At 40.0% G+C, this 23,677-nt stretch overlaps 1 protein-coding gene across 10 annotated transcripts in view; it reads right to left on the reverse strand.

Moving 5' to 3' along the window:
- LOC131687112 (protein unc-79 homolog) overlaps positions 1-23,677 on the reverse strand; it is a 1,793,695-nt gene that overhangs the window by 716,209 nt on the left and 1,053,809 nt on the right. For all 10 annotated transcript variants that reach the window (XM_058971154.1, XM_058971155.1, XM_058971161.1 and 7 more), the window contains 4 exons: positions 8,981-9,320; positions 8,752-8,924; positions 8,138-8,698; positions 8,007-8,078 (listed from right to left, as the gene is read on the reverse strand). In XM_058971154.1, coding sequence (XP_058827137.1) covers positions 8,007-8,078; positions 8,138-8,698; positions 8,752-8,924; positions 8,981-9,320 — 1,146 coding nt within the window. The remainder of the gene's footprint in view (positions 1-8,006; positions 8,079-8,137; positions 8,699-8,751; positions 8,925-8,980; positions 9,321-23,677) is intronic.

Below are 23,677 nucleotides of genomic sequence, written 5' to 3' on the forward strand. Positions count from 1 at the left end.
TATCGAGCACTCAGTCGAGATAGAAGTCTTTTGTCATCGGTCCGTACACTCTATAGCAACAAATAGTGTTAATCCGCGTTCAAGGTTATTTGCACACTCTACGCCTAGTTGAGGTTTCAGTATTTTTTCCCTTCTTTTGTGTTTCTGTTTCTGAGTACCGTTAGTCGGTCAGTGAAGTGAAGCAGTGTTCTTCTAGTAAGCCGTCTGGATACCGTTACCTACACAAGCTAAGTATTAGTTTTCGTTTCCCCTTCTTGGTTGTCTTAATAACGTGCACTGGGCAATAGGCCCGTGCAAAAATGACTTCCCCTGACGGCGGTTCATCTCAAGGTGAGATGGACGTCGAAATAAAATCGGCTCCCCGGCTCAAGGTATATCCAAGCTCGGCCACCGGGCCATTTGTGATCTTCTTTCGGATCAAAGAAAAAAAGTGTTTGAATCTGTTGCAGATTTCTCGAGTTCTGACGGATCGGTATTCGGCCGTGACAGAAATATCGAAAATTCGCCCTCATAAGCTTCGGGTGGTGGTTAACAGTTCAACTCAGGCAAACGATATTGCTGGCTACGACCCCTTAACGAGGGAGTACAGGGTGTATATTCCAGCTAGCAGGGTTGAAGTCAGTGGGGTCGTTTCCGATTCGAGTCTGAATTGCGAGGACCTGCTAAAATATGGGACTGGCTGTTTCAAAGACCCCATGCTTAAGCCAGTGAAGATACTGGAATGCAAACGTTTGCATTCAGCATCAGTCGCAGCTGACGGCAAGAAAATATACGTCAACTCAGACTCTTATCGGGTGACCTTCGCCGGCTCTGCCCTGCCCAATTACCTCCTCTTTGACAAGGTTCGTCTACCTGTTCGCTTCTTTGTGCCGCGGGTCATGAACTGTACTAATTGCAAACAATTGGGACACACAGCCTTCCATTGTAGCAATAAAGCCCGCTGTGGGAAATGCGGTGGGAATCATGCGGATGATTCCTGTGGTAGAGATGTCGAAAAGTGTCTCTACTGTGGGGGAAACCCACATGATCTCCCTTCATGTCCCGCGTACAAACAGCGCGAGGAAAATCTTAAGCGCTCCCTTCAGGGACGCTCTAAGCGATCTTTTGCAGAAATGCTTAAGATAGCTACGCCACCTGTCTCTACGAACATCTTTACCAACTTGTCTACTGACGAAGGCGACTGTGATGAACCCCAGGAGGGAACATCTTCTGCTGTGCCTAGAAGTAGTAGAAAAAGGAAGAACATTTCCTCTTCCAAGCTTCGTCGTAAAGGCCAGAAGGTGTCTCTTCATGGTCTCCCTAAAATAACTACTCAAGGAAGTACTGGTGCAAAACCGAAGCAAGTCGCTCCCGGTCTCAGTAACCTGAGCTCAGAAAAGGAGTTCCCAGCACTTCCAGGAACATCAAAAACCCCGAGTCTTCCCATATCTCAGCCAGAGAAAGAAAACAGTGCTGGCTTAATAAATTTCTCTGACATTGTGGACCGTATTCTTACAGCGTTAAACATTTCTGACCCCCTTAAAAGTATCTTGATAAGCTTTCTCCCCGCAGTAAAAACATTTTTGATGCGGTTCACTGCGAAATGGCCCCTTCTTTCAGCGATTGTATCCTTCGACGGCTAATTCATCGAACGAGGTCAAGGATTTAATCACTGTTATACAGTGGAATTGCAGAAGCATTATCCCGAAAATCGATTCGTTTAAAATCTTACTAAATAATTTGAAATGCGATGCATTTGCCCTATGCGAGACATGGCTCACTTCAGAAATAACCCTACACTTCCACGATTTTAATATTATTCGCTTGGATCGAGAAGACTCTTACGGAGGAGTACTTTTGGGGATCAAAAAGTGCTATTCTTTCAATCGGATCGACCTCCCCTCGACACCAGGCATTGAAGTTGTCGCTTGCCAAACCAGAATAAAAGGCAAAGACCTTTGCATTGCTTCCACCTGCATCCCCCCTAGAGCCTTAGTTAGCCACCGACGGCTTTGCGATATTGCGGAACTTCTCCCCGCACCGAGGCTAGTTTTAGGTGACTTCAACTACCACGGCACGACATGGGGTTGCCTTCATGACGATAATCGATCTACCCTACTCCATGAGCTTTGCGACAACTTCAATATGACCATTTTGAATACGGGTGAAATGATACGGATTCCTGCCCCTCAAGCACGACCGAGCGCCTTAGATCTGTCCCTCTGCTCGACATCGCTGCGGTTAGATTGCATGTGGAAGGTAGTCTCTGATCCCCACGGCAGCGACCATCTGCCAATCGTAATTAATATTGCTAACGGTTCAGGGCCACTGAATACAATAAATGTTTCGTATGACCTCACACGAAATATTGATTGGAAGAGTTACGCGTCCGCGATATCCGACAAAATTGAGTGCACTCAAGAGCTTCCTCCGAAGGAAGAGTACGGGTTCCTGGCTGGCTTGATTCTCGATACCGCGATTCAAGCTCAGACTAAACGCGTACCAGACGCGAATTCACGCGGGCGTCCTCCCAATCCATGGTGGGACAAAAAGTGCTCAGACGTGTACGCGGAGAAGGCCGCTGCGTATAAGACCTTCCGGGACGACGGGCTGCCAGCTAGTTACCGACAGTACGCGATGGCAGAAACGCGCATGAAGAGTTTGATAAAAACCAAAAAACGTAGCTACTGGCGCCGGTTCGTCGACGGACTAACGAGAGAAACATCGATGAGCACTCTTTGGAGTACGGTCCGGTGCTTACGAAACCGAAACAGTACTAATGAGAGCGTGGAATATTCAAACCGTTGGATATTCGATTTTGCCAAGAAGGTTTGTCCGGATTCCGTCCCGGCACAGAAGATCTACCGCGCCGCGTCCCCTTACAATAACGCGAACGAAACACCGTTTTCGATGGTGGAGTTCTCACTTGCTCTCTTATCATGTAACAATAAAGCCCCAGGGCCAGACAGAATCAAATTTAACTTGTTAAAGAATCTGCCAGACTCTGCCAAGAGACGCTTGTTGAATTTATTTAATAAGTTTCTTGAGGGTAATATTGTCCCTCATGACTGGAAGCAAGTGAAGGTCATCGCCATTCAAAAACCAGGAAAACCAGCCTCCGACCACAACTCGTATCGACCGATTGCGATGCTGTCCTGTATCCGAAAGTTGTTCGAGAAAATGATCTTGTTTCGCCTCGATAATTGGGTTGAAGCAAATGGCTTACTGTCAGATACACAATTTGGTTTCCGCAAAGGCAAAGGGACGAACGATTGTCTTGCGTTGCTCTCAACAGAAATTCAAATGGCTTATGCTAGCAAAGAGCAGATGGCATCAGTTTTCCTAGATATAAAGGGGGCTTTTGATTCAGTTTCTATCCAAATTCTTTCTGAGAAGCTGCACCAGCATGGTCTTTCACCGACTCTAAACAACTTTTTGCTAAACTTGCTGTCTGAAAAACATATGCATTTTTCGCATGGTGATTTATCGACATCACGAATTAGCTACATGGGTCTTCCCCAGGGCTCATGTCTAAGCCCCCTTCTCTATAACTCGAATGTCTTGTCAATTCCTGCACGCTAAGGCAGCTTGCAGATGACGGTGTGGTCTCTATTACAGGTCCCAAAGCCGTCGATCTGCAAGGACCATTGCAAGATACCTTGGACAATTTGTCTGCTTGGGCCCTCCAGCTAGGTATCGAGTTCTCCACGGAGAAAACTGAGCTAGTCGTATTTTCAAAGAAGCGTGAACCAGCGCAACTACAGCTTCAATTAATGGGTCAAACTATTGCTCAGGTTTCAACTTTCAAATATCTCGGGGTCTGGTTCGACTCTAAAGGAACCTGGGGATGTCACATTAGGTATCTGAAACAGAAGTGCCAGCAAAGGATCAACTTTCTCCGTACAATAACCGGAACATGGTGGAGTGCCCACCCAGGAGACCTAATCAGGCTGTACCAAACAACAATATTGTCGGTGATGGAGTACGGGAGTTTCTGTTTCCGCTCCGCTGCGAACATACATTTCATCAAACTAGACCGAATCCAATATTGTTGTTTGCGTATTGCTTTGGGTTGCATGCACTCGACACATACGATGAGTTTAGAAGTGCTGGCGGGCGTCCTTTCGCTGAAAAATCGATTTTGGGACCTCTCATATCGATTGCTCATCTGATGCGATATCTTAAACCCGTTAGTAATTGCAAATTTCGAAAGGCTTGTCGAGCTCAATTCTCAAACCCGATTTATGTCCTTGTACTTCGATTACATGGCACAAAATATCAATCCTTCTTCATACTATCCCAACCGTGTCAATCTTTTTCATGCTTCTGATTCAACTGTATTCTTCGACACATCCATGAAAGACGAGATTCGTGGAATCCCGGATCACATACGGCCGCAAGTGATCCCAAGCGTCTTTCATAGTAAATTTCGAGAAGTCGACTGCAACAAGATGTTTTACACCGACGGGTCAAGCCTCGACGGCTCCACTGGCTTCGGTATATTCAATCAAAACCTCACCGCCTCATTCAAACTCAATGATCCTGCTTCAGTCCACGTCGCAGAACCTGCTGCCATCCAGTATACCCCTGGGATCATTGATACTCTGCCCACCGATCATTACTTTATTGTCTCGGACAGCCTCAGCTCAATCGAGGCTCTCCGTTCAATGAAACCTAGAAAGCACATTCCATACTTTCTGGGGAAAATCTGGGAGCACCTGCGTGCTTTGTCTGCAAGATCGTACAAGATCACCTTAGTTTCGGTTCCCTCGCATTGTTCAATTCCGGGCAATGAAGAAACGGACTCCACAGCTAAGGCGGGCGCTTTACAAGGTGACATATATGAAAGACCAATTAGCTTCAGCGAATTTTTCAGTATCACTCATCAGAGAACCCTCGAAAGTCGGCAAACTTCATGGAGCAATGGTGAACTGGGAAGGTGGCTACACTCAACAATCCCCAAGGTATCGCCAAAGCCTTGGTTCAGGGGGACGGATGCGGGTCGGGACCACACTCGCGTGATGTCCCGGCTCATGTCCAACCACCACACGCTGGACGCACATCTCCGGCGTGTTGGGCCCGTGGACAGCGGCATCTGCGCCTGTGGCAACGGTTATCACGAAATCGAACACGTTGTCCGGGCATGCGCCGAGCACTGTTCTGCCAGATCTCAACTATTCGATTCCCCTTGGGCCCGAGGAAGATCACCCAATGTCCCGGCTCGAGACGTACTAGCAAGCCGCGATATCCTCTACATGTCCCTTATATACACGTTCCTCAAAACCATCAATATCCAAATTTAACTGCCCCTATCCTTTCTCCCATCATTCCCAGAAGTGCCCTCTTCCGCCTACCGTACCCCAACGATGGTTTGATACGACTCTAAGACGAGACAAAACATCTGTCGAATGAACCAACAACACGAGATCTACAGTACAACATCCGTATCTGAGCCGTACTACGAAATCGTCTGGAGGAACCCCTGCCGGCTCGAGGAAAACCGCCCGGCACCCCAATACTTGATACATCCGTTCGAATCTGTAATCCTGGCCGTTGATTCCTGATGCCGGAAACTGAAAGTTTATATCCCCCCCCCCCGTTCAGCCTTGTCCACCCTCTCTCCCATGTCTCTGATACACAGATGTATGACTTCACCCCCTTCTCCCCCCGAATATATTCCCAAAACTTATGTGCCCCCTATCTTCTAGTTTTAGTTGATCAATCCGTTTGAATCTGTAATCCTGGCCGTTAATTCCTGATGCCGGAAACTGAAAGTTTATATCTCCCCCCCCCCCCCCGTTCAGCCTTGTCCACTCTCCCTCCCATGTCTCTGATACACAGATGTATGACTTCACCCCCTTCTCCCCTTGAATATCTTCCCAAAACTTATGTGCCCCCCTATCTTCTAGTTTCAGTTGATCAATATTTAATCTCGTTAAGAAATGCACAACAGTACCACTACTTTAAAATAGCCCTAATTAATTCTTCCTAATCTTGAACCACTCTTTCTAGTTATTTCTAGTTAATAAGCTTGCAAAATGTTCCGCTCAGTTAATAATTAATCTCTCCTACAATCTCCCTTCTAAAAATCATAGAGTGAATTACTATAAAAAGAACACAAAATGACCCGTCCCCAAATCTTACGAATATTATCTTATACCCTCTTTCATATGTATAAGTTAGCTGTAAAGTTTTTTTTAGTTTCATCATATAAAACAAAATAATATTGAAATGTGTAACCCCCTAGTTTTAAGAAATTCAAAATGTAAAACAATGAAAAAATGGCACCTTTAAGCTAACGCATACGTGCCTTATCAAACAAACAAATTGAAAAAAAAGGAGTATTGCTTATATTTTTTAATAATATTCAATCACGCGACGAATTTTTTGTGGTTTCTATCGTGTCGGTGCTGATCGACGGCTCGTAATGCGAGGAAAAGATATTTTTTTCATTTGCCGGAATTCGATTTTCACAAACTGTCACCACTCGAAAAATGCTTTTATAAGCCACTTCACTTTGAATAATCGTTAAATTGCCAATTTGCGATGAACTTGGCCACGTTGACGAAAAAGTCCTGTGAGTTCCTTCATTGTGGTAGCATCTACACCATTTTCCCAATCATTGAAACCGAGAAAATTTTCAGATTCACTGTGTTGCGGCGATGGTGTAAGCGATGGTATCACATCATTCTGCTCCCGCGGCGGAAAGGGCGATCGATCAACCGGCATTTTCACTTGCGCGATACACTATTTCGACCGAACACGTACTGACGCGATTGTTTTTATACACATGCACAGCGTAAGCAAACTTGTTCCGACTTGTTTCGATGAGCGCGTACGTCCGTTCACACAGCAAGAGAAGAAAGCTTTGAATCGAATTGCGCAGCGTTTTTAATTTCACCTTCTCGTTGCGTCGTTGATTGCACTGGGTGGGAAATCCTATCCGGCTCGAAGGACCAATTATGTTCCAACTGGGGAACGGTTGGTATCGTGGAGGGTTGAGCCAGCAGTAGAAATCGCTGGGTTTCTCTGTAACTCAACTGGAAACTTCTCGATTGTGGTGGAGAGCAATCGCTTTCGAAATGGAATTTAATTCTTTTGGTCCTGGAAAGGACCCTTTAGGCGATGCTCGAACCTGGTCGCTGGCTGGCGGCGAAATAAAGATGAAACGCTAATAATACTGCTTTTTCACTTGCTTATATTTCCCTTTGTTGCTGCTGCTGATGCTCGCGGTATCGCGGTTAGAAATCAACTGGTCCTACACTAACTACCTGTGCTCAATTTATAGTACTGCTGAGTGGCGTATTAGTTCGGTTTGTTCTTATTGTCATTGCTAGCAGAGTTAAAAATAATCGAAGCTTTTTTTTGACGGCTGAAAATGAACCTGATGCGACTCGCGGTGAATATAAAGAATATTCATTCAAATATCCATGTTTTTCATTTAGTTGAATATCGTACAATATATTCATTTCCCTAATTGTCTAGGAAAATGTTTTCAAATACCGGTAAAGCAAATGAAACAACAATCATCATCGCTTACATTGTGCCAGGGCCTACTTTGATGCATTTAATTCGTGGGTGATGCATGGGCGGTTTATTCGTTTGACATTTGCAGCTTCGTCACTGAATAGTGAAAATGTATTAATGGCTGAATATGATCAAATTTCTTTTAATGAAGTTGAATATTTTTAACTCTGATTGGTAGTTACACGGTATGCGCATGCGCTGTGACGGATGGAACATAACTCGAAATGTCAAATCGAATGAGCGAATCTGAAACTACGATAAAATTAAATTGACAGTTGTAGGCTTTACTGTCTATTAGATTCAGATCATATCAGTAATAAGTGTATGTGTGTAGAACCAACTAGTAGCAAAAATGCGAACTAGTTAAGTTTTAACATAATCATAAAATAAACATCATTGTGGTCAAGGTAATAAATAATCAACTATGCGTCAAAAAGAAAGCATTGTAATTATTAGGACTAACTAAACGGTTTAATTGTAATCAGATTTTATAAACTAACCTAAGCCGAAACGGGAACTCTTCCTTTTCAATATGGGGGCTGATACTTGTCGGTTGTACACTTTTTCTTTATCTGTGAGAGAGAAATCATCCGTTATTTTATGTGTTATCTAGTTAGTAATGTGACTATACCTAGTTTTGATTCTTGTCTAGGAATTATGGTCGCAGGAGCAGACATTGTGCGTTTGTATGGCCACTTCGTTCCAAAAGACGCGCTTAAGGTTTTAGACATGCTGCCTGACGTATCCGATTGACTAAGGGCTTCTCTAGCCTTATTAATTTTGGTTGATAATGTTTCACTGCCATTTTCAGAGTTGCGTAAATCACGTAGGTGGGAAATATCACCGTTCTTCTCGAGGTTTATTTGGGCTTCTACAAAAAGTGTATCAAAGCGGTTGAGAAAAAAGTTCCACGTTAACACTTTTCGATCAGAGAGCATATTATGGAGTTGATACACTGACTGCAGCACAACTGGTCTATCTACGATAAACATATCAAATTGGGATTCCAAGCAAAATATCAGTGCTTGAATAGCTTTGTCGTGAATAGTTCCAAGATACAACGTTGCACGTTGCGCTACGTGAACATTCATGTCATCACACGCGGCAATAAGATGGCAGAATGCTGTTGCAAGGGAGGCCTGTAAGCTTATCTCCGAACGAAGTGGTGTTGAATCCATGAACCTGGTTATAACTGAATAAAAGTGTTCGTATTGAAAATTCTCGTTAAAGTCGTATTGCTCTTACCTGTCACGCGTTCAACTGCTTGAAATCTAACTCGCCAATCACTATCACGAAAGGCTTCCTGTACCACATTCCAAAACACATCTGATCCTAGCGGTAATGTTATACTATGTAGTAAAATTGGAACCGCAACTTCACATATATGGGAATGCTCAGCGTTGCAGACCTCCCATAAACTGAAAATATTGAAAAGATTATTGAATGTTCGATAGATATTATTAATTAACATCACTTTTTGATTAACAGATTCTCTTGGCACCAGATAAAAAATCCTCGATCATCCCGGGCTGCTTTAGAAAAAGCATCTCCATGCAAAACCATTATCTTCAAGCATTGCAGAGTGTAATATAAAATATCTGGTTTCTCTATCGTGGGAATTTCCTTCAACAACTGATGTATGTATTGCAATGACTGCGGCAGATTTTCAATAGAAAACTTGAATTTTCCTACTGATGTGTGCCAGAAGTTGTTTCCGTCGTCGTCGCTATGCGCATCGGGATATGCAGATTCATCGGAACCTTCACATGTTTCACTTACAATAGTAGGCCTCGCTATTTGTACTGTTGCAGTTGCTATGCGGACGAAATTACGTAAATTAGTTTTCTATAAGATAGACATATATTGATATAAAGAATGATAAAACCAGAATATAAAAATTGATAGTATGTGTTTTATGATTTATAGACGTACTTTATAAAGCTATAGTAATTAGTTTAGGTTTGGTGATTGATTCCAGTTGATGTATTATGTTCCATTTTCATCACTTTTCTGTTCAGAGTCATAACATTATCAGTTTAAACTCGAGTAAAACAATCTTGACATAGGTGTTTGACACGAGTTCAACCCATGGAAATATTCTGGTTGCAGTTGAAAATCGAAATAGTGAACTGGCGCCTTTCGATTTTTCTCCTGTTTAGCTCTTGCGCAACTAAAGCTCTACTGGTATAGATGATGGGCAAGTTGATTATCTAATATGTACACAAGATGCGCATTAGTTGCCCATTCTGCAAATAGGGAAAAAACAAAAGGCGCACGTACAAAGTTCGATTTTCAACTGCAACCAGAATATTATCACTACGGTTCGGTAGATCCCATATAAAAACAATGTTTTCATGGGGCTTTATACGCTTTTAATCCACCTAACAGTGTGATGAGACATTTCTTATAAATAAACTATAAAACTCTCTCCGGATATTACATCGATTGAGAACATTTAGAACATGATGTTTCGCTATGGTTTTGACTAAGAGCAACGCTCAAATCAGCATTGGACAACATCAGTACGACAAATATCAAAAGCTGACCCAAATCAAAGGTAAGGCGAAAAAATTGCCTATAAAATAAATAAATAAATAAATAAATAAATAAATAAATAAATAAATAAATAAATAAATAAATAAATAAATAAATAAATAAATAAATAAATAAATAAATAAATAAATAAATAAATAAATAAATAAATAAATAAATAAATAAATAAATAAATAAATAAATAAATAAATAAATAAATAAATAAATAAATAAATAAATAAATAAATAAATAAATAAATAAATAAATGAATAAATAAATAAATAAAAGAGACGGATAAACGAATTATTAATAATGCTTTGTTAATGACATATCTAAGTTCTTCAATCAATGCATTATGTAGGGAAAACTGAATTTTCTTAAAGGGGCTATTTAAGTTGGCTCATAGTCTTCCCTGGAACCGTACCAAATTTGTACCGGGGACAAAAATATTGATTACGCGTACAGCACCGAACTCGTGCACTCGTTCGGTTCAGGTTCGCAGTGAACACTGCACTCCAACGCGGCACGAGCTCGATTCAGTGTCATACCGGCTTGAACCTGGTGTTGGGTCATTAGGCCGAAAGCCGGTAGGCCGAATGTTGTTCGGCCGAATGCCGTTAGGCCGACTGCCATTAGGCCGAATGGGTCATTAGGCCGAATAGGTCATTAGGCCGAATGGGTCATTAGGCCGAATGGGTCATTAGGCCGAATGGGTCATTAGGCCGAATGGGTCATTAGGCCGAATGGGTCATTAGGTCGAATGGGTCATTAGGCCGAATGGGTCATTACGCCGAATGGGTCATTAGGCCGAATGGGTCATTAGGCCGAATGGTTCATTAGGCCGAATGGTTCATTAGGCCGAATGGGTCATTAGGCCGAATGGGTCATTAGGCCGAATGGGTCATTAGGCCGAATGGGTCATTAGGCCGAATGGGTCATTAGGCCGAATGGGTCATTAGACCGAATGGGTCAGTAGGCCGAATGGGTCATTAGGCCGAATGGCTCATTAGGCCGAATGGGTCATTAGGCCGAATGGGTCATTAGGCCGAATGGATCATTAGGCCGAATGAGTCATTAGGCCGAATGGGTCATTAGGCCGAATGGACCAAAGGTAATGATAAATATGTGTTGTGAAAACTTTCATTGAAAACTTTCAATGAAGGGTGACTTTTCACGATTTTTTAAAACTTAGAATATTTACAACACCTTTCTCGTTGCTGTAATGGAACATTACATTACGAGAAAGGTGTTGTAAATGAATATGAAAGCGACGCCTAATGTGGCTACGCCACATCGCTTTATGTCAAGTGAAAGACTAAAAAAAGCCCCTATGTTTGAGTAATCCGGGCAAACGAGTGGATCACAGGTTTGCTTGCGAGAGACCGCCGCTTTCGACGGCGGGTCGGCAGCCACCTCGTCCGGCGGATCCTCAGCGGCTTTATGCCGCTTCGGATCCTTGTCCTCGGTTATGCGGCTAGGCCGCATGCGCTAGAGCAGTGTAACAACCGAAAAATTGTTATGGCTAGTGGTTATATTAAGTTAAACTGATTTTTTTATTTTAATTTTCTTTTATTACCTATGCTTTTTATAAATGGGATTTTATTTTGAAATATCAATCATTGGCAATATACTTTGGGTTTGTTTTTCTGGTGAACGGTACATTCTGAGAAATTATTTCCGGATATTGATATTATAATCAGAACGGGAATGATTGCTACAAAAGCAATAATATATGCATTAATTGCTTAGGTATTAAAATTTTTAACGACTTTGAGGAGTCGTTCATTCTTCTGAGCGTATTCATTCCTCTGTGCGGTTCTTCCTCCAACAAGGAACACATTCGCCCATACACTACCAGCTTTCTGTCCAAACGAAGTTCATCAATCGTCTTCCATGTTCCCACATGCGGTGCTCCAATAAGTTTCGACTGGCTATGCCACGTTTCGACCTGGTTTGTTGTTCTTGATAATTCAATACATTGGAATATACAGATCAAAAAGACTGAGGGTATATAGGAAGACAACGCTGCGGAGACTAACTAGCTAACGATCAGAGGTTAATCGAGACTACCAACTCACAAAGAAGTACTCCAAATTCCATGGTACATCGTATACTAGATCTTTTGAAGTAAAGAAGAAAGAACGGTCCCTTCAGTTCTTGCGACCTTGACAAACAAATTTGATGATCGAATTTTCCATCTGACTCGTAAAGCTGGTAGCAATTGTTTATTGTTCGTTGCTAAGTTCGTTTCAAGGATCGTTGCTACATGCATCTGTTATTTTTTACGAGCAAAAATGCGTAAAGATTTCTAAATCATGCAACTCCACCGAGATTGGGAGAAAGTAGCTCGTTAAATGGACTAGGAAAATCGTCAAAAGATTGATGAAGCGTGAGGGAATTAAGTACTCAAAGGGAGGTTCCACTTGTACTCGTAAAGAAATTTTATGACGAGATGTTTTGAGGCGCTTGCTAACATTAAAACTGATAGCGAATATGCGTCATTGTTCCAGAGAGACCTTATGACGCACTAGGGGTACGTTGTAAACATCGGAAACAATTTGAGTTGAAACTTTAATTTTTCGGACGTTATGACATACACTCAATTTTTGATCTTATGACATACGGCTTGTGTATCTTAACCCATTATATCCTAGCATATGAAATGTCATGCGCAGAACTATTCATCGTTTAACGCGTATTTACTGCAGCATTTTGGCATCTAACTGCTTTATTATTGCACTAATGGGATTATTGCACCTCATATTTCATTGGGAAACAAGTCAACTGCCATTTTTTATAATTTTGTTTACATTTTTGAACCGTGTATAGTTGGGGCAAATGGAGGCTGAAAAGTAAGCAATACATTTAATTGAATTTTATTGTTGGAATTCGTGCTACTAATTCCATTATGTGACAAAACGTTCCTACAGGTGTAAAAGAAGTGTTGTCTATCAGAAAATCCGAACAAATATGTCAAACAACTTAAAATTTGTTGTTTTTATTTAAGCGCACGAAATTTTTTGCACGAGATATTTTCATTCTCAAAACCATTTTCAGCGGTAATTTTATTTTTCCCATAATCTTTGATGCATTTTTTGGTGGAATTGAAGATATCACTGCATTAGGCTCGATTTTTGAAACCCCTGGGTTATAATGGGTTAATGTTCCAGATGATACATGCAATGCTAGTGAATACGTATTGGTATCCGCAATCAGCAAATTTAAAAAAATGTTTCTATATAAAATACATATAAATAAACGCATCACAACCGATGTTAAGGCATATACAGTTTTCTGTTTGACATTTCGTGGGACCCTTTAGTACAACATGACTTTTTAGCCAAGGGAAACTCGTGAACCCGTCATTTCAATTAGTCTCTGAAACGATGCTTTTAATCAAATGACATTTAGCGCAATGGTACATACGGCCTAATGAGCCATTCGGCCCTACTGCCTCATTCGGCCTAATGACCCATTCGGCCTAATGACCCATTCGGCTTAATGGCCCATTTGGCAGAATAGCGTTCGGCCTAATGACCTATTCGGCCTAATGACATTCGGCTTTATGACCCATTCGGCCTAATGGGCGTTCGGCCTTGCAGCATTCGGCCTAACGGCTTTCGGCCTAACGGCTTTCGGCCTAATGGCCCGACATCGCTTGAACCTTTCTTTCGTACTGGTCACAAATCTTGATAGCTCCTGGTTTACCCAGAGTTTTTCAACAGAAACAGCAGTCTTTCTCAAGACAACCTATATTTTTTTCGAAAATCGGTCTTACTCAATTATCCTTCTCAAGACTTTTCTACTCAATTATCCTTTTCAAGACATAAACATTTTTAAGTGCCAAATATTAAAAATAATCGAAAAACTGTAACTTCTCCACCTGAAAATTTAATTGATTGCAGCAACTCATTCGATGGTTTATTCGAATGTAAAGTGAAATAAATTTTTAAATTTCCTCGCGTTGATAGTCCAGGTGTTTGCGTTTCGACTTCATCTCTTCAAAACCACGGCACTTGACAAATGCGCCGGGCTGACGCCAAAATTGGAAACACTGCTTTGAACACACTAAACCGACTTCTAACTTACGATGTCTCGTAAGCGAAAAGGTTTTGTTTGCTGATGAGACGTACTGACATACTTGTCTTCAGCTACACAGGCGAATGCAAGCAAAATGCTATATTACTCCCTAAGGAGAAAATTGGTCCTCGCATTGTGCGTAATGCCAATGAGAAGAAAAAGCAACCACTTCCGCCGATAACAGTGATGATCTCCGACTTCAAAGCCATTCAAAATGAGCTTTTGACGTTCCTTCCGGGCGTGAAGCCTCTGTTCGTTCGCACTATTAGTTTTGGCCCCACTGCGTGAGATGTTTCGTTCTCACGCGAGGATCGGTGCTACCGGGCACCAGTTATACCGGTTTTTCTAGCCCTTCTGGCAACCAGGCGATGATATGAAGTGGTGAGCCAACATTAACTCATACTGTGAGAATGACACAGAAAATTCAGTCTACAATAAACCAGCAACTAAAGTGGATCATCTTTTTTCGATCCTGAAAACTAAGTGTAATTTTATATTAAGTGCATGCAAAGTGCAAGTCGTATGTGCAGCAATAAAGAGTGTTCGGATCAGTGCAAAGTTATATACCGTGGTTAGTTAGCCCGAGAAAATCCCAGGCAAAGTTGTTCGCTACTGCTGGTTGTTCGGTGCATCTGGTGATTGCAGTCACCGGTAGTTTTTGCTCCTTTTCCTCGCCTTCATTGCGAGCAGCCGTTCGTTAGTGGAAGACTTTGCTGACCTGTTGCTGCCTGACGGTGCGGTGATTTGCGCTACCTGCAACAGGTGATCGAGTTGCAGCCAGTAGGGTGCGTGAACCTATAATTACCTTCGTCCCTTCGGAGAAGTTTTAGTCATATCGCAAAAAGGAAAGCACAACGTAGGGGTAAGCGACATCAGCCTCTTTTCAGATCGGCTGAAGAGGAGAATGTCGAGTTACCGCAGGGGACTTGATTGGCCACAAACGACTACTCCAGTATTTTATGAAGAAGTTATATAAATTTTATTCATATAATTTCAAGACATATATACCATTCAAGGTTGTCTTGAAAGGGTTGCCGCAAGGTCAAAGTTTGGAAAAAATATCCAATGAATTGAAAAAAATATTTGGCCTTTCTCCTTCACAAATTATTCATATGAGGAGAAAGGCTAGCGAAACTAACACACAAGCACGCTCTGGAATTATCCAGAAGCTTTATTTAATTCAATTTAAACTTAACGAGGTTAATCATTTGAATGTATTGAAAAAACACGATTTACAATGTATTGAAAAAACACGACGACATGGGGGCAGAATTCAAAATCTTACCTAGTGTCGTAGATGCCAAGCACGGTATTCCTGAAACCGTTATTAACAAAACAAAAAATGACCATAAATTTGTCATACGGCATTCGAAAGATACAGTATCCAGGCCTTTATCTCAGTGAATTTCAAAATGATCCATCGAGAGATTCGAGAGAAATTGCAATTTGAAGTTTTATGACACGTTTCATAAGGCTACCAGCAAACACGCACGGGTTTGGTCTATCTCTATAAACAAAAAATATTTGTCTACTTAGTACATGTCATCCGAAAGATATAGTAATCAAGTATATCCCCTGCAAGTTTGAAAATATTTCATTGACGGAAAAGTTGGAATGTTTACTTCAAAAGGCCATATCTCAATGGTTTGTTGACCGATTCTAATTATTTTTTCGCTACAAAATCATTTTCAAAATTTTATTCTAAATCCTTTGAAGCGTTTTCTTCCTACACCCAAAATCCGACGGGTATGTTTTTATTACTTTTGGGTAAGATTCTATTGTCTTTTCGGTAACAGACTACGCAATTGCGCATTGCGGTATTAAACTCATATTCCCGCAAAGGTAGTAAACGGTGGAATAACGAATTTCGGTTGCTGTTCATGTATGTGCATCACACAATCAAACACTTTTTAGTATGTGTCAACCTGTGCTCTGTTCGTATGTAGGATAATTCGGTCGATTTCTATGATAGTATTAGTACCAAGTCAAACCAACCGGAATCCTGGCGGATTTCCGACCAAATTCAGCCTGGAATCTGCCCCAAAATTGGCAAAAACCAGCCAGAATTATGAATTTTTTACTGGGTAGGTTGGATACTGGAATAATAAGTTTAGGCAGTTTTCGGATCCGGCCTAGCTGCCAGATCCGGCACAGTTCCCGATCCGGACCTGTTCTCGGATCCGGACCAGTTTCCAAATCCGGACCTCCCGGATCTAGACCAGTGCCCAGATCCGGACCAGTTCCCGGATCTGGACCAGTACTCGGATCCGAATCAGTGCCCAGATCTAGCCCCCTTTCTTTTCCCCTTACCAAGTCTGGACCTTAACCAGGTCCAGACTTGGTGCTTAGATCCAGACAAGTGTCTAGATCCCGACCCTCGCACAGAGGAGTAACTGGGGTCAAATCCTGGCCAAAATTATTTGTTGCTGTTATTGCTTTTATTATTCCTTAATATGAACAAAAATAGACAATAACTAGGAATCTATCCACCTACCAGTGCAGAGGTCAATTTTCTATATTATTTCGAAAACTAGTAATTTAGAGGTGATCTTTGCGAATACATTTGTTTTTCCACTTGAACAAACAGCTGATTAGTGGAAAAGGGGGAAGAAAAGGACGCCTGTGCATATTTTCATAGAGATTCATTTTTAAAAAAAAGATGGGTGGGTAATGTCTAGGACATAACCGGAGTGTCGTGACTACTCGTTTGACTTGTAATTCAAATCGAATGATACTCAATGAAATATGTGGGAATGTTTCCAGTTATTCTTTATAATAATTATGGTGGTTCTGAAATGAACCTTTGTTGTTGGCGTCTGCGTTGATAGGGGATGCGCTGGATTCTAAGCTCGTTGAGACATTCTTTCATGAAATGAACAAATTTCACATTTTCTTGCTTTAAAATATCAATGTAAAAATCTCTCGAAACGACCATCGGAATCTTTTTCCTAGCGTACAGAAATGAACACGCTTAGCGAAAAACTAGAGGCGGGTAATGTCCGGGACAAAACCACGATGATCATATTTTTAAAAATTCTGCTTGTATATCTTTCAAATGGCCAAATTTTACGCATTAAGTTCGATTCACCGGGCTCAGCGAAATTTTCCTGGGGATCCCGTTCGTTAGTATATTCAGCAAAACAATTTTATTACCGAGTTCTCCGCATTGAATAAGGGTCAATAATTTCATATAATGATTTCAACAAGCAGACAATGTACATGTACAGGTGGGTGTATTCTGAAGTGTTTTAGTGGAGGTAACAACATATAATCGTGTATTGGACATTTTACAATGATTCTCCTTAACCCTGCAAAACCACGGGGTTGGCAGCAGAGGGTTAAGTTGTTTGGAAGAGATGACAGTTAATATATGAAAACTAAAAATATAAAATTGTTCTATAAATTGCAAAGTTATTGCCGCGTTGACCTGAAAATTTGTCATTTCATTCATATAGGAACAATCATTGAAATTATGGCAATTTATGCTTTGCAAGATTTGAAATAACTTCGAAGTGCGGTCACGACACCCCTGTTATGTCATATACAGTACCAACCCATCTTTTTCCATTTTTCATTCGTCCTAATAAGGACGGTTTGTAGATAACTATGTTGATACAAGACGAGAATCTTTTGAAACAATTCAAACCTTGCCGACGATTGTTTTTACTGCGTGCATACATATGATCTTTCCCCTTTCGCAGCTCACACCGAATGAGCACGCTTTGCATCAAGGCGTTCCTTTTTATTGACTTTACAATGCAGATGGAAGGCCATCCTTTTGTGCGATAAATGAAAATATTTTTATTATTCGTTTAAGTGTAGCTTTCGCTTAGTGGCAGAGTTGCTGAATTCACTGATTTTCTTGGAAGGATTTGCAAAAACCTTCGGGTTTGTAGATTAATTTGATAATTTTTTTTTTATGATTCACTGGTAAAAGTACAGAATTAACAAGCGCAAACTTAATACTAGTTAATAAAAGAAACTTTCTAATTAAATTCTTTTTCCATTTTGTATTCGTCCTAATAAGGACGGTTTGTAGATAAATATGCTGATACAAGACGAGAATCTTTTGAAACAATTCAAACCTTGCCGACGATTGTTTTTACTGCGTACATACATATGATCTTTCCCCTTTCGCAGCTCACACCGAATGAGCATGCTTTACATCAAGGCGTTCCTATTTATTGAAACATGAGTGCGATGCAGAGAAGATTTCAATGTATTGGTATTGCCGTTTAAGGATTTTGTTGTTGTGACCGTTTTAGCATGAAACGTCTTGCTATTAGAGCAATTTTTTCTTATTACCGTTTACCGAGTTTTGGGTGTAGTAGCACAATAACTTGCCCAGATTGGCACTGCATATAGCCTTGCCGGTCTGAATATTTGTTTATAAATTAATAGTTTGTTCTTTAGGCAGAGCATAGAATTCCTATTTATAAGAGGGTATAAACATTTTATATATTTGTTGCATTTTCTTTAGATTCCTTCAATGAGATCCTTAAAAGTGAGTTTTTTATCGTAAATCAAACCCAAATATTTAACTTGATCTGACCACGTTTAATTCAAACCATTAAATTTAATAATATGGTTATATTCTCACTTTTAGTAATATTTGAATGTCTATAGCAATATCTAGTGGCAAACATGGGAAACAGCTTCGTTGTAAAATCTAAGTTTTCGAATAATTTTTTTTAAATAAGAAGTTGTTCTAGAGCCCCCGCCTGTTTATTTTACTTTTGGTCGCAAATGGAAGAGAAAGGTCCATTCTATCACATATTGAAGTTTGAGAGAGACTGAATAATATTCTTGTTCTACCAAACACACTGTGATCTAGCAATCGACCAATTAGTTTATTCTCTTCTATTAGTAACATGCCCCCCACGTGCCTTCCCTATTCGGCCGGAAGGTGTTTTGATAAAGAACTATTTGCATTTTCCTACATCAATACTCTTATATTTTAGAAATGATCAACAGGGTGATCAGGTTATTTTTTTCTTAGTACCACTTTATTTTACCAAGTGGAAGCTAATTCATTGAATTTGGTAAAAAATGATATTTCGATTTTTTTAGTAATAAGCAATGTTTCTATTACGGTTTTGGTACAGTTAACTCTCTCTATGTCGATATTCTCTATGTCAATATTTTTCTCTATCTCGATTATTTCGTAGGTCCCTTCAGATCGTATAAAAACTCCTCTATGTCGATATTTTCTCTATCTCGATATCTCCCTATCTCGATGTACCTAGCTTTATATTTTCCTGCATTATTCTCTCTCTATGTCGATGTGTTTTTTTCTCTCAGGACATCACAAAGCATATACATAATGAAATGAAAATTGGCGATCAGGGCGCTAAGTCCTATATCAATATTCTGCATGTAGGGGCAGTAAAGACATGATTTGGGGTAAAGTGGATATTCAATATGTTTTCCTACGAGACTTTGTAAAACGAATTTATCTTAATCTGCATATATCGAGGTTTTCTAGAAATTATGCATTTTTAGATTCAAAATTTTAACTTTAAGAGCTATGAAAATATTTAAAATGCAGCCATCTGTAGCACGGAAATCATTCTTCGTGGTCAAAACAATCTCAATTAGGGGAACATGGAGAGACTTGATCAAGCGCAGAATTCTATTATTGGCTATGAAGTGTTCTATTAGGTTCTTAAAAAAAATCAAAATTATTTTTATAGTAGTTTTGGTCCGTCAAGGTAATTTTTAAAGTTTGGAATGAAAAATTCTTTTCTTATAGAAAAGATTCCGTATTTAATAAATTTGCGTTAAATGATGTAATTTTGTATCAAACTTTGTATGGACATATCTACTCGCCTAATAATTACTTCTAAAGTACTCATACATTATTTTATACTTTATGAACTAGTGAAATGATTTTACATAAATCGGAACATTGAAATAGTTATTACTAAAATTTGCACGAGATTGAACGCAATAACTAATGTTGGGGAGACTTTTTTTTTATTTCGTTTATGTGACACGGCTCATAGCTGTAGCTTAACGGAGCCGTGGATTTTTTTATGTGTTTACAATATGTAAAAAATAAAAACAAATATTATTGATTGTCCGTTGGATCTCGTGCGCGCAACTTTTTATTGCGAGCGGAGGCTTTCTTTCGCGGCTCGCCTACTGCGTCATGGGGACCATTCAATTCTCTCCTGTACTCCACATCAAGGTCATCATCGTTAAAAGTGCCTTGGTGCTCTCGACCAGATGTTCTTTCCTGCTTCTTGCACTTACGGGTGACCAATGTAAATCCGTCGTCATTGTTACTATCTTCTCATCCGATGTTGCTTACAGTGGTTTTTTGGGTGCTGGATGCTGCTTGGCAGTTGTCAAAATGGACTGAACAGCTGCCACAAATTTGGCAACCGTTTGTGGTTCAGGTATTGGTATTGAAAACTCTTTTTTGGGTTGGTTTGCCGTGGATGCGTTGGCGATCGGTAGAGATGCATTCTCCTCTGCATCTTCCGCGCAAGGTTGTTCGTGGTGCGCTGTCTGATTACAATACTTGCACGTAGGAGTTTGCCCCTCATGGGTGCATAACGTAGTTTGGTTAATAGTAGCTTCGTGGGTTTTGAGTTTTATAGTCAAGTGGGAGGCGATAGGTTTTTCGATCCGCACCTCACCACAAGAACCCCGTTAGGTGTACCCGGGAAGAAATTTCTCCACGTATCACGTGTAACGGATTCTACTTTTCCGAATTGCGACATAAATTTTGCGATTAGATCAGGAGGGGTACGTGGTGATAGGTCATGTAGCTTTACATCTACATAATCTTTTTCTATATACACGGGAATATTAATTCCAACTTTATCACTTTCAGCTACGTGCTTCAAGTTGTTCTGCAAAACGAAACGTTCGGCTTGGGCTAACGTGTTGAATGATCTGAGTACTACATTATGTAGATACATAACATCCTTGAGCCTAAGCTGCATCTTTACCTTCAGCAGGTATTCCACTTCACGAAAACTCAATCTTATTGAACAGAATTTAAAGTCAACGACCGCTGTATTCGGTCGGAGCAGAGATTTTTCGTCAACTTTACTCATGATCGCAAAAATTATTTAAAAGTTTCCTTTGTTCTCGAGACAATGCACACTAGATCGAGAGGTTGCTAGTTGTTGTTCACTTGGATCGATTGTACGTCTGACTTGGGCAGAAGTAGAAAGTAGACTGTTGTTGGGGAGACTTGACCAAGTGGCAATAAGCCGAAGAAAGATAAAATTTTTCTGATATTTACTATGCTGTCGTTGTTAGTGTTAATCACGTCACAAAAAAATCCCACATCAAACATCAGTCTATATCTTTTTATACTAGTAAACAAAGTTAGTAGTAATATGGCTGCTTTCGTGACGTGTTAATATGCAATGTGAGCAGTACAGTTAATCCTTAAAAGGAAATGCAGTCGAATTTAATGAAATGCAACCCTTTTATATTTTTTACTGCTACCTAATGACCTCGTCAATACGGAAAAAAGGTTTACAGTATTGTCATTATTTATTGTTCTGATTTTTCAAAATTCTCTTGGTCAAGTTTCCTCAGGCCTTGGTCAAGTGTCCCCGCAGTGGGGAGACTTTACCAAAAAAAAACGATCTCAGACAAACTTTTATAACTTTTGAAAAAGTAAATTAAAAATTCCGCAAAAATTATGAACACGAATAATACCTTTTTACATTATATCTCAATGACTTTGGAAGGATTAAAAACTTTTTTGGAGATTTTTAGAAACCTAATCAAGTCTTCCCATGTTCATCTACATGTGGGGCAGAATTATAAACTGCAAATAAGGGATTCCTTCTCAAACAACAAACTTGATGTTTTGCAGTGCGAGTGCACTTTACCTCGTCGTCTACTACCCTACTTCCCCAATACGAGCATCTATCTTTATTTCCCGGTATGCATTATGATGTCCTGAAGGAAAAGTTGTCTCAAAGAAAATCATATGTCGATCTCTCCCTATGTCGATGGTTCCTTCAATATCGACATAGAGAGAGTTAACTGTACCAGTAGTACCGGTATCGAAAACAATTGGAATACCAACCCGTTTTGCGTTCCGTATTACTGGTGCCTAACTTACAAACTGGAAATTAATTTCCCCGCACAGCTTTACCCCGATCAAACCTTTCAATACAAGTGCTCATTTGTCGACAAGCAATGTATTATTATAAGTTTAATGGTTATGGATAATTTCCGACGTACTGAACGAAATATTTTAACGATTAGGTCGAAAATAATTGCAATAGGCTTGTTTTTAATTTCAATGTATTTACAACGAATGGAAAATATGATTTTTTGAGAATATTTCATTAACGAAGTTCTGAATAGTTTCAATTATTCACTATGCGCCGACATAATTAGTTTGTGGTGTTACGTCTGGTTTCGATTTGCTAATATTTTTCTACAAAAGAAAGAAAACCGATTTAGTACATAATTTTTCGCACTACCCGCACGAATCGCTTTGAATGGTGAGAAATGTGATTCGTTGGTGAGTGTAAAAAGAATGCGTATGAATGTCATAAGAGGAAGGAAAATTGAATTTAGAAGAGAAAATCAGGAAAACCGTACTGTTACATATGGCTGCTTTACAGTGAATTTTGCTCGAGATGTGGTAGAAGAGTGAATCCAATCTAGAAAACCGAGGGTACTTTGCTGATTTATGGTTTGAACGTAGGGTTTGTAGTAGGGGAAGATGGGGTAAAACGCACCCCCTAAGGAAATATGATCATTAGGGTGGCACGAGGATGTATGAAAAAAATTTAATACCGCAGAACTAGGGTTCGCCGCGGTTGCGGTAATTACCGCAACCGTGCGGTATTTACCGCATCCGCACCGCAAAATCTGCGGTGCGGTGACACGCTTTTTCACGCAGATGCGGTGCAGGAAAGAGCTTTTACCGCGCGGTTTTACCGCAACCGCACCGCAAAAAATAATTGATGAAGTGATAATTTTGATTATTCTAAATTGATAAACAGACTGCTATTACGAAAGAAAATCTAGCTGTGTCCGAAATATTTTGACGCTATTATTATTACGACATATTTTGGACTAGTTATTTGATACTTCTAAGTAAAAATTCACAAACTAACCATTTCAAATACATGAAATGCAAGATTCAAATAGAGACAAAATTATTAGATAATTTAAAAACAATAAATTTGTTCTCTTAAATCCAATTTAAAAGTGCATCACTTCTCCCGATTTCTGTTGGTAATCGTGGAATTATGAATCGTATACGATATCAATTTTTCAATTGCGAATTTTGACTAATTTAAAGGAATTAGAAATCAACTAATTATGCTGGAACTTAAACACAATCCAAAGAATATATTTATCTTCGTCAAACTACTCCACCGCTAGATATAAATTTCAGTTCTACTTTATACCAGATCTAAAAAATAGATCTGAGAAAATAGATCAAAAGACGAATTTTTCCACCGCTTGATCCAAATTACTAGATTCAAATTGCTAGATCCAATTTGCTAAATCCAGAATCCAACGTTGGTGACAATAATGTTTTAAGATAAGGATTAAAGTATTTGA

This window comes from Topomyia yanbarensis, chromosome 3 (genome assembly GCF_030247195.1).
Source record: "Topomyia yanbarensis strain Yona2022 chromosome 3, ASM3024719v1, whole genome shotgun sequence".
NCBI classification, from domain to species: Eukaryota; Metazoa; Arthropoda; class Insecta; order Diptera; family Culicidae; genus Topomyia; species Topomyia yanbarensis.